Source organism: Dasypus novemcinctus, chromosome 7 (assembly GCF_030445035.2).
Source record: "Dasypus novemcinctus isolate mDasNov1 chromosome 7, mDasNov1.1.hap2, whole genome shotgun sequence".
Classification (NCBI taxonomy): Eukaryota; Metazoa; Chordata; class Mammalia; order Cingulata; family Dasypodidae; genus Dasypus; species Dasypus novemcinctus.
Window position 1 is genome coordinate 55,040,763 of NC_080679.1, and position 12,758 is coordinate 55,053,520.

The 12,758-nt window shown below is 38.8% G+C and overlaps 1 protein-coding gene across 7 annotated transcripts in view; it reads right to left on the reverse strand.

Moving 5' to 3' along the window:
- Positions 1 to 12,758, reverse strand: part of MYO1B (myosin IB) — a 205,971-nt gene that overhangs the window by 59,310 nt on the left and 133,903 nt on the right. For all 7 annotated transcript variants that reach the window (XM_023592571.2, XM_058300483.2, XM_058300481.1 and 4 more), the window contains 2 exons: positions 7,901 to 7,987; positions 7,213 to 7,275 (listed from right to left, as the gene is read on the reverse strand). In XM_023592571.2, coding sequence (XP_023448339.1) covers positions 7,213 to 7,275; positions 7,901 to 7,987 — 150 coding nt within the window. The remainder of the gene's footprint in view (positions 1 to 7,212; positions 7,276 to 7,900; positions 7,988 to 12,758) is intronic.

The window sequence follows — 12,758 nt, forward strand, 5'->3', positions numbered from 1 at the left end:
AGTCTAGAAGTCATCACGTGAACGTGAAGGCCTCAAAGCACCTTTATATTTGGACGCCTTTTGGCATGTCAGCTGGCACCTCACCCACGCGTCAGTCCCATTAATCAAAATCTCCAAAGGGGCAAGTGGGCAGAAGCTCACGCTCATGAGTGACTCATCTCCTTTTCAGAGTTCTACACAAGTGTCACGTGTGGAATTTTTCTCCATTGTCTCACTAACATTAATCCCTAGACTGAGGCATAAAACCAAAAATTTTGGGAGCACCTTCAAACAAGTACATTCAGGAGATACTATTATACAATCTCCATGAATAAAGCTCAGAACAGCCCCCACTTCCCTAGACTGCTCTAGAGAACACAGGTAAAGCGCAAAGCATCTGAGCTCTACTATACTGTTTACACACTATATATAAACTGTAGATGGTAACAGTGAGCACTTACTATATTTCTACATATCTATTATGTCGAAATTAAAACCCTAGGGTTTCTTGTAAAAATTCTAAAGTTGTGAGTTCACCCTTTCAACATAAAAAAAAACAACAACAGAAAATCACACTTCCAACAGAGTTCATAATGAGTTTATACTCGTAAGTATCAATTTTGAACTTTCCATGTGGAATGATTTTGAAAGATGCATCAAGAATATTGGTCTACATTTATAATTTTCCCGGGCAACAGAGAAGTCCCATGAAATCTACTACTCCTTAAAGCTAACAGATTAGAAAAGTCCAGGGTATATAATTCCTTAAAGCCAACAGATTAGAAAGTCCAGGGTATATGTTTTAAATTGTGCTGTTAGTCCTAGCATAAACTTTTTTGGGAAAAGGCCTCTGAGCAAAAATGCAACCCCTCAATTATAATGCTATTTCTGTAAAAATTGTAATGCATTTAACCACAACCTAGTTTTTAAAATCACAAGGTCAGGGAAGCGGACTTGGCCCAGTGGTTAGGGTGTCGGTCTACCACATGGGAGGTCCGCGGTTCAAACCCAGGGCCTCCTTGACCCATGAGGAGCTGGCCCATGTGCAGTGCTGATACATGTAAGGAGTGCCCTGCCACGCAGGGGTGTCCCTGTGTAGGGGAGCCCCACGCGCAAGGAGTGCACCCCGTAAGGAGAGCCGCTCAGCACGAAAGAAAGTGCAGCCTACCTAAGAATGGCACTGCCCACACAGAGAGCTGACACAACATGATGACGCAAAAAAAAGAAACACAGATTCCCCTGCTGCTGACAACAACAGAAGCGGACGAAGAAGATGACGCAGCACATAGACACAAAGAACAGACAACTGGGGTGGGGGGAAGGGGAGAGAAATAAATAAATAAACAAATCTTTTAATAAATAAATAAATAAAATAAAATCACAAAGTGAAGAAATAGGTTCCAAATTAAGAACTGCTTGTTTCACAAAGTAAACAATAAAAAAAAAATCCTCAAAATGTGAGAAAAGCATTTAACATTTAATAGTCTCTTGTTTAGACATTCACAAATTAAATGACTAGTGTAGTAAAAGTTTAAAACACTTACGTTTAATAATATTTTTCTTCTAGGTATATACTTATATATGATCAATTCTAAGAAAAACAGTTGTTACAGTGCTGTGAAATATTTTAAAATATTTAGATTTAAAAGTGCAAAATAAAGGTAAGAGTAATGGTATATAAAGAACCGTATTAATTCTCCCTATTTTCATCTTTAAATCTGCTTTAGATTGTCTCTTTCCTCTTGCCCAACTATTAAATTGTTTTATTAGGAATAATCATTGCATCTGGCCTTTCATACTCTTACTGTATATGGATGCTCTCAGAGAGGTTAGTTAGTGAGGCATGCAGGATTCAAAATAACTGGCACTTTACCTATATGAAGCCAACTGGAGCATATGAAAAGTGAAATATTCAGGCACTGCTGCCATGCTTTGGTCTACATTTAGAGTTTCCCACTAAACTACCTGCCTATTTTAACATCTACCAGATAAAGACTTAAAGACAAGCTGAATAAATTTAGGTTGTTGAATTCAACTTCATTTTTTCTTTTACTTAAAAATAGCATTTGTTCTTTTATGGAGTTACCACAAAATTTCTCAGAGATCAAAGGTCGTGTTTCCAGCAATGACAAATTCAAAACCAAATTGTGTGGCACTGAAGTGCGTGGCTTTTAAATTTCTTCCTTTGGAAAGCTGGACTTATATTCTACCAGGCTTGGTGACCAGCAATCCCTGTCCCCAAACTTTAATTTGCTTCACCTTATTTTTGGTGTCACTGTTTCACTAATCTGTTTTTACAAACTGTCATAAGATCACATGTGGCCAGCAAGGCAGAGCTTATTCATCCGGCTGGTGCTGGAATGTTCTGTGGTCATTCATGTGTCATCACCCCATGGTTTGATGTATCAGTTTCCCTCTCCCGTTCAGAGGCAGACCAAAGTGAATGAAAGGTTTTCACCCGCTCAGCTGAAAAATGTTTTAATGGGAACTGTTAGTAGCATCGTGAGGCAGAATTAGAGACATTAAAAAATGTTCTGGACCTTCGCTGTCTGATTTTTAAAGTGATGGACCTTCTAAAGACAGAACTCGTAATTCCTACAGAGAATTTTAGCTGAACAACAAAGGCAGAATTATATCTACACTGTATTGGTTCATTTTCACTTGCATGGAAAATATCATCATAGAAAATATTGATGTAGATGATATTTTCTTAAATCAAGCTCTGACCACTTGTACTTCAGCCAGTGGGACTTTTAAGGTCTTAACTATCTGGTGTGCTGGTGTCAACACTCTGGGCTTCCTTACATTTCCACCCATTCTCATTTCACTCAGACTCCAAGATAATGTAGGATGGCATCTGGGGTAATGTATGTAAATAAATTAAAAGAAAAAAATCTTTCTAATTTTGTATCTAAGAGCAAAAAGCAGGTAAGAGTGAAAGTACCCATCAAATCTCAACTCTGACTTCCCCAAAAATAACTTAGGACATAGGTTATTAAAAATAAATATTTTGGGAGCGATTAATCTGAGAAGGTTTAGACAGGAAATTGGGGAGAACAATTAATTATAAAGAAAAGCAAATCTTAATTCTCTCAAGGAATACAAAAGAAAGAAAAACATTTGCTGCATGGAGAAGGAAAATTAATTTTTAATGATTTTATGGTCAATGTAAGATTGACATATGACTGGCTAGACTTGCCCTTGGCTGAATGTTCTGTTTAAAAAGGGTAAAAATGTAAGCTGTTTAGTTTTAAGTATTTAATATATACACAGATTAGATTTAGGTATAGAAGAACAGTAGGTGAGGTAGGATGTTTTACAGGGGAATTTTGGACAGCAGTCAAACATTGTCCATCCAGATATGTTTGGAATTTAAAGCTCACTCTGGAGAAGATTGTCTCCTAGTCTCAATATTAAAAAATACTGTGTCAGGGCTCTACCCCCAAAGATTCTATTTAATTGGTTTGGGAAGCAGTGTAGGCATCTGCCTTTTCAAGAGCTCCCCAGGTGATACTGATGTGCAGCTGGGTTTGAGAAATACAGCACTAGAGTATTCCTCAGAAGGAAGGAAAAGCATTTAGAAATATAATGTAGGCATTTTCATAACCTAATGACCACAAATGGAACAGTATTAAGAAAAATGATTTAACCTGATGGCAAAAAGCAGGTTGAAAAAATCAAACTTGGAAAGAAACTTGAATTAATCATACATGAAAAATATTGCTGGATTATGGAAGGGTTATTTCATCCAGTGAGCGCCAATTTAAAGGATGTTTTCACCAGGAACTTTCAACTTCTGTTCTGCTTATGTTTGTAGCAAACACACTTTAAAAAGATAATCCATTTTCCTAATTAGACCATCCTACCAGGTAAGATGTATCCTCAGCAGGCAAAAGGTCCTCAGACTTAAAGCCAAGACTATAAGCTCCGTGTGGGCAAGGGACATCGTCTTGTTTATCACTGCCATCTGGTTTATATTAGGAACTCCATAAATATGTGAAACGACGCCCTCACATACAGAGTTGAACTGCACGTGGGATACAACTCAGCTCCCTATGAGTGCTGTGAGGGTCTCTTTTCCCATGGCTAATTAGATGTTTTGTTTTTTTTTTTAAGATTTATTTTTATTTATTTCTCTCGCCTCCCCCCCCGTTGTCTGTTTTCTGTGTCCATTTTGCTGCATGTTCTTCTTTTGTCTGCTTCTGTTGTTGTCAGCGGCACGGGAATCTGTGTCTCTTTTTGTTGCGTCACTTTTTGTTGTGTCATCTTGCTGTGTCAGTTCTCCATGTGTGTGGCACCATTCCTGTGCAGGCTGCACTTTTTTTCGCGCTGGGCGGCTCTACTTACGGGGAGCTCTCCTTGCACGTGGGGCTCCCCTATGCGGGGACATCCCTGCGTGGCACGGCATTCCTTGTGTACATCAGCACTGCGCATGGGCCAGCTCCACAAGGGTCAAGGAGGCCCGGGGTTTGAACCGCGGACCTCCCATGTGGTAGACGGACGCCCTAACCACTGGGCCAAGCCGCTTCCCTAATTAGATCTTAAGACATACTAGAAGGCAAAGCTAAGCGGATGTACCATCATAACCCCATCATCCTACAAAAATAAAAAGTGTCCATGTATTGTGATATTAACATTAGTGTGGCAGTGAGAGATTATTTATGGATTCCAAAAAGAGAGATTATGTTTATAAACTGCTCTGTTCTTCTGGGTATGATACCCTTTGATTTTATTAGATTGACCTGAGATGTCTTTGATTAAATTTTGTTAAGATTAGGGCTTTGATTCGAGCAGTAGGCTATAATTCAGGTTAAGTCCCTGCCCCCAAGGTGGGCTATATAAACGGACACTCACTCAAGAAAACACACAGAAGAAAATACACAAGAAAAGAGAAAGAGCTCCATAGATGCCAGAGGAGAGAACTTGGTCTTGACACGGAAGAGGAGTGAACGTTGATCCTGTAGCCTTTGGAAAAGATGAGTCATTTGCCTGATAGTTGCAGCCAAAGAGAACAGAGCAGCTGAGCAGCTAAGGCCCAAGAGACCCGACAGAGACTGCCCACCATCTTGCTTCAACACGTGGCAAGTGACTTTGGTGAGAAACCAACCTTGAGCTGGACTCTTTATGGCCTGCTAACTGTAAGCTTTTATCCCAAATAAATACCCTTTATAAAATGCAACAAATTTCTGGTACTTTGCAGTACTCTGCATCGGCACCCCTTTGGCTGACTAATACAATTAGCATTCTGCCCATTGGCTCAAGGATCAATAAATCTCTTTCTGGCAAAATAATAATAAAATAAAATCAGCTCTAGTTTCTTTCATTTTAGAGATATAACTGAAATATGTATCATTTTCTTCTAACTTTCTCGTGAAATCTCTGCTTACCATCCATCCTCCTCATTGAAACCATTTCAGTTTGGATCAGCAATGTTCAAGGTAGGAAGCTTTTTACCCTGCCAACTATTAAGAATGACTTTGACATTCTGCCTACTTAGTGACAGTGGCCTGAAGTATTGCTAGAAAGGTATTATTTTCAGCCAGCAATTTCTGAGTATATCCAAGTTACTCTCCTGTCTCACAAATAAATCTCAGAATTCATCCCCTTACAAGAAGCAACTAGGGCTTTGCTTTGCGGAGTGTGCTAAAGAGTCACCAGTATAAGCAGCCATGGAGGTCAAGGACCATGTAACCAGTGCACGTGGGAGATGGCAGCCAGCACAGTGCCCCCCTCACCCCCTCAGCTGCCAGCACACAAACCAGCTCTGGGAAGGCTGCCATGCTGGTCTAGAGGTTGGAGTGATCATAATGGAGGAAAATTAGGTGGAGTCTGACTCATCACAGCATTAGAGTGTTTCTTTTTTCCACATATTGGAAGCCCTGCAAGTTTGGAGAGAAAGGTGAGGAAACTGCCCTGGCCTCAACCCTAGTTGAAATTTTAGGAAGTCTGGGATTTAGGTACTAAGTCCACCACTTAGTAGCCATGTAATGTTGCGGGGGGTATTTGACCCATGAAAGCCTCACTTTCTCATCTGTTAAATGGGAATAATAGCAGCGACTTCATACAGTTGTTGTGAAAGCTAAATCAGAAAATACAGATAACACTTACACCATGCTTCATACCCTCAAACATCAAATATTATTCACCTCTAGCTCTTTAATATTGAACATGATCAAGCAGGGAGATCGTACTGTTACAAACAATGAATGACATTTTTATAAAAACGCATCTGTTAGAAAGGCCTGGTTTAGCTAAAAGGAATAGTCTGAGACAAAAGCTAATTGCTAATTTGAAGAGCCTCCACCTTGGGCAGCTAAAGATTTTTCTGTAATTCTATGAGTGTGATTTTTTTGGAATATGTAAATTCTTTGGGTGGTCATTCTGTGAAGGAACTGTTACTTAAAGGAATTCACAAATCAATAATTATTGGGGGGAGGAAGCGGAATTTAGAAAGAAGAAGTCTAATTTACTCATTTTTCCAAACTAAACTAAAATACCATTTCTAAAACTGAGAATAAGTTTTTTAAAGGGTCTTTAAAATGGCTTCTAAATGTCAAAGTTTAAAAGGGGTAAACAGGAAATTCTAATAAGTGTATAATTATTAACTACTTAATTTGTAGCAAGCATGAAGTCTTTTTTAAAAACCTCATTGTGAAATTTGGCAGAAATCACTTCCACCTTCATAGCAGCATTCACAATGCAAGATGAATGAATGAGACCTTGATGAGACCCTACAAATCATCTAATCAGACGCTCCCTCCCTGAGTCCTGGAGAGGTAAAGGATCAGCTCTGGACAGTCCCTGACCAGCGTCCCGTTCCTGGCTTTTTAATGGCACCAACCTTAGCCTCAAACAACCTGCAAAGGAATGCAAGGCCCACAGGCATAAAATCCAGGTAGCTTATTAGAACTTCCACACCAACAACAAAAAAACAAAAATTTTAAAAATTTAAAAAATAAAAACAAAAGCAAACCAGCAAAAGAACTTCCACAGGAAGACTTCTGAACCTGAAATTTCAAGAATCAAGTACTCAAACAAGAAGTTCTTTTAAATGGCACTGTCTCCAAAATGCTGTCTCTAGGCATTTACACATACGCGCAACCAAATTTCGTTACATCTGCGAAAAGTTATTTGTAGATTCCAAGTTATAGTTCCTCAGGTAAATGTTGTCTACAGATAACTTCCAGATGCTCCACTTTAATAAATGTGGTACAGAGTAAAAAAAAATCTTACCTCAAAAATTTCAAAGCCATAAATGTCCAAAACACCCATGACCTTTCTCACTTTCGTTTGGGCCTTAAAAAAAAGTTTCAAATTAACTGATTTAGGCATGAAATACAGTATGAAATAAAGCACATCAAGGAACACAGATATAATATTACAAATTAATTGCATTTCTTTACTGGAAGAATAACTGTATTTCAGTGTGTTTTTTTTCAAACTTATGAGATAGGATATTGGTATAGAATCTTCCAGAAATTGTAGTAAGTGATTTAAAGGAGGCATTAGTGATGCTTAATTATTAAAAAATGATCACTGAATCTTACAACAGTCAGGGCCTTTCATAATCACCTAGCCCAATATCCTCATTTTATTAAAGAACATATAATTACCTAAAGAAGTAAAGGGACTTTTCAGCCAAATGTATAAAACTAGTTAGCAGATGAGCCAGAACCAGGAGCTGGGATGTCTTCAAACAGCATTAAACTATTTATCATGGATATATTTTGTACTACACATGGCAAAATGAAATAAATAAAATCCCTGACAAATTTCAATCCAATGCAAAGCAAACACTTTTTAAAGAATAATATTTATAAACGATAACCAACTCTCTGATTATAAACTAAACTTTCTTTAATTTATTATTTATGAATACCATGAATTGCAACAAATTTACTTCATAATGGAGAATCGGTACCTTAATGCTTTCATTGATTCGATTTACCAACCATGAAAACAACCTGCTGTAGAGATTTTTAGCCAGAGCATCACGGGCATAATAAGCCTATTAAAAAGAAAAAGGAAAACTCAATATAACAATTACCATAATCCTTAATTTCAATGAAATTATGACAGGCACTTCAGAAAATATTTAAGATTTTTTAATTTCAAATTTCTTTTCAGAATCAGTTTTTACTATACTCTGGAGCAATCAGGCCCTTAAGAGAATTAAGCAACTTGTTTATACCCAGTTATTATTCTTTTTGGGATCCCAGGAAACTAATTAGAAGTAATATAAATGTTTTTTCCACAAGGATATTTGTTTCAGTGTTATAGGACAGAGAAAAATCAGGGGCAATTTACTGGCAATTTACAATATGGGAATAGTTAAAAAAAAATGAAAGGGAAGTTACAGTCATAATAGAATGATGGTTATGAAAGTGAGGTAATGGCATGGAAAATGACTGCTATGAGAAAATAAGAAATTATATATAGTTAGTACAATGGCAACTACTTTTATAATGCCCCTACATACAAGAAAGGAAACTGAAAGGAAATACATTAAATGGCTTGAGTGATAAAAAATTTCCACAATGAATTCTTATAATTTATATAATAAAAATAAAATCCTCTTATTTGCTTACCTTTTTTTTCCTAAGGAGGTACCAGAGATTGAACCCGGGACCTTGTACTTGGGAAGTAGGCACTTAAACCACTGAGCTACACCACTCCCCAATTTGCTTACTTTTAAAGCTGTACAGAACCACCTGATAAAGGAGAGAGGAAGGTGTATATCCTCTATGACTCTGACTGAGAATCCAAAGGCTAGAGAAATGTAGGTTTGATCAGGAAAACCTAACAGCCCTTAAATGTGATGGATGCCCAGTGCTAGAGCAAGTAGCTGCTAATGAGATGTTTATTATCAGCCCTCCTGGGTGTTATAGAGATGGATGTCAGCAGCCTAAGAAGGAACTGGCCTCAGCAGGAGGCCGGTAAGGTTACACCCTGACCGTAAGTATGTATTTTGTTGCTTAGAAGCAGAGAGTTGGTTGTTGCTGTTAGAGTACACCATTACATTTTTATTTTATAAAGAGCATGACTTGTTAAGATTATGCTGCAGTAATTTTTTCATATTTATTTTTAATGAACTGTAAATAATTTAATAACATGCTCTTTCCCTGGCAATATATCACACCTCAGGCGTCACCTGCATCAGACACCCAAACCTTCCTCCATAAGTCTCTGACAGCTACTCCAATCAGGGTTGGAAAATACATCATGAAATTAGCAAAAAAACAAAATTGTACTGTACAGTTCTGCATTAAAAAGGTGGAGGGCAATGATTCCACAGTAGAAAATGCATGAAAAGTGCTGAAACATAGAAAGAAGTCAAAATATAGTTTGGATACACAGCCTTTCTCCTATACCTTTCTTCTCATTTTTCCTTTCTTGAATAAATGCTCAGAACAGTACCTGGCATATAGCAAGTCTATAGATATATTTATGTTATGACTTTTGAAGTATCCTTTCCTTCTACAGCTTCCTCACAGACCTACATAAACCTTTCATAATCCTTCCCCCTTTCTTCTTCTAAGTTCAAGTTATCTCAAAACACCGTATATTTGTACAGAGATCCTTTCTCATCTTAACGTCTTCCAACTTTTTTAGTTGTGAACTATTTGGTTCCAACAAACCCCCATTTCAACATAAAATTGAATTAATATCAACAACTTATTCTGGTAAACTATTCAAGTTTTTTTAAAGTGCATTTACAGCCAATATTAACCTTCTTTGCTGCTTTCTAACAAATATTTATTCCAGGGCTTAAAGTCAAAAGCTTCTGGGGACTGTCTGATAGAAATGAATAGTGAGGCCTGTAGGGGCTAGAGGATGCATTTCAGGTAAAAGGCACTCAAATTCAAAACTAAACAAAACAAACAAACAAAACAAAACATACCTGTCATCAAATAAAGAATGCTCACTGAGCTGTAACTGGCCCTAAGAGCTGCCAATTTGTCATCTTTGCCTTCTTGAGTCTGGTTTATACCACCTAATCTCCAGGGTAATAGCCTGTAAACCAACAAGCGCAGGGACTTTTATTCCCATTTAAAAATCCCTAACAAGGTGCTCAGAAATGAGGGAATGCCACCAATCCCCACCTCTGATTCCAAGCACTACATGAAAAGACTCTACATTTCTGAGGCTGTGTGAGGCTCCCTGAGGAAAAACCCTGGTGGAATATGCTTCAGAGATTATTGGTATCAGGCAGTACCTGTTAGGCAAGGTGGAGATACAAGAGATGCTTCTGACAAGGTGCTCAGGAGATCAAGCTAACAGAACTGAGGTGCGAAACAATGGGAGACAAGGGAGCTCAGGAAGGGAGAGTCAGGGGCGCCCATATTCAAGGAAGGTCTCCTGGATGAGGTGCAATGAGGTGAGGATGATTCCAACAGGCAGAAGAAAAGAGTCAAACAGCATGTGAAGATGAGGGGCAAGCAGGAGCAAAGGTACCAGGTAAAAGTAAGTCAGCGTTTAGAAAATGAGCAGGAAATAAACTCGGTCAGATAAGCAGGGGAAGGTCAGATTACAGAGGGCCTTGGAAGCCAGGGAGAAAGTATGCAGTAGAAGCTGAACCAGGACATAAACTCTACCTTGAGTCTCCATTATTTCAATATTAGTCATCATATCTGAGGAAAGATCTAAATGCCTTGGAGAAAATGAGGCATAGGGGAATAAAGACGATACTGGGCCAAGAACTGAGGCTATGAGGAAAAACTAATAAAAGAAACTACTTCTCACTGGAATCAAAACCCTCCAGGTAATAAGATAAGATCAGCAAAACTAGATATTCTTGAACACTAACTACATTAAAAAAAAACTGTATTGAAGATTGCAAGCCAAATTCCTTGATGCCAGAAAAAAAAGGTGGAAAAATTTTACCCAGTGACGCAAGGTGACTAAAATCAGCTTAAAAAGTAAGAGGCACATAGGCCTCTTATCTGTAGACGATAATTAAAAAGCAAGGGTAAAATACAAAAGGAAAAAAGGAAAAGAAAATATGTGGTCACTCCTAAAAACAGGTGTTTTCATCACATCACTACATACTTTATTCCCACTGGGTACTGAAAACGTCCAAACTCAGCATGCCCTTCAAGATGTGATCTCAAAGTGTGGCCCTCAAACAGCAACATCAGCATCACTTCTGAACTTTAGAAATGCAGAGTCTTCAGCCCTATCCCAGACCAACACACTCAAGCACTCTGGATGTGAGACCGGCAAACTATGCACTGAAGAAGCCCGACGGTTGTGATACACGCTCAAGTCCAAGAACACTGTGGCAGACTTTCCCACCCTCTGACTCCAACTTAACCTTTCCAGCCACATCCCTTTGAATCTCCTTCACATATTTTAAGGTGTAGCCAAGACTAATTAATCCTTTTCCTCATAGATATTCCAAATCTGAACTTTCTAACTGTTTTCTCATTTTAAAATGCCTTTTCCGCAACTCTTTTTCTGATTCCTTCAAGAGTGCCCGGGAAACCACTTTCTCGGGCAAGTATTCCTTACAGGGCTTGGACTGAGTGGGCTCTCAACCAAAATTTTCTAGATTAAGTAAGTCATGGACTATCTGACCTTAAAAGAGTAAGGTTGACATGGGCAGATAAGATGGCAGAAGCAGTCATCTAGGAGGAAGGACAGAGAGTCATAGCAAGAATAGGACTGCTACAACTCAAATTTACATATACATTAGGTTATATTTTTCCAGAGATAAAATAACTGATTTTAAAATAAGAAAACAGGGGGACAGATGGGGCTCTGGCAGCTGACTGCGTGGGAGGTCACTGGTTTGATCCCGGTGCCTCCTAAGGGAAGATGGCGGGCTGGTGCAGCAGCAGGCATGGCAAGCTGACACAACAGGAGACACAAGAGGAAAAGAACATAACGGGAGATGCGGCAGAACGGGAAGCAGGCGGTGCCTCCTGGAGAGGATGGCGAGCTGACACAGTGGGCGGGGAGAGCTGACACAGCAGTATGATGCAATGGGAGACGTGAGGAGGAAAAACAGAATGAGAGGCACAGCTGGGCAGGCGACAGAGGTGGCTCAAGCAATCAGATACCTCCCTCCCACACAGGAGATCCCGGTTCGCTCCTGGTGCCTCCTAAAGAAACTTTGCTGAAGAAAACAGCAAAGTGGTGGGAAGAAATAGATAAAATAAATCTTTAAAAAAATAAATATGTCCATGTGGGAGGAGTGGGGGGATGTGGGGTGTGGGGAGTGGGGGGGGGTGTGGAGTGGAGTATATGGGAACCTCTTATATTTTTTAATGTTAACATTTTATTTTGTGTGATTTATGTATCTTTAAAAAATGACAATAAAAAAGGAATTAATTAATTAATAAGCCAAAGTTGAATGAAAGCTAAAGACAAATAGGCATTCTTGGGTTGGGTTAGTACATCACACTAACCCACTCCCACCCCAAAGTATGGTTTTCCTCTAGTCTTCCTCATCTCAGACAATGTCCCAGTTACCCAAGTCAAAATCTCAGTGTCATCTTTGACTTCTCTTTTCCTCATATTACACACTCAGTGTATCAAAATATCCTGTCAGTTCCTCCCCAAAACAAATGTCTCTTCTTTATGTGCCCACCCTCTTCCAAGCCACAATCCATTAGTCTCTGCTTCTACTCTTGCCTCTTTATAATCTATTCACCACACAGCAGCCAAAATAATCCTTGAAAAGCATCTACCAGATCACATCACTCCCTGCTCTCTATGGCATTAATTGGGACTTATTTTCTTATCACTATGTCTTGGATTCCTTCATGTATGCATTT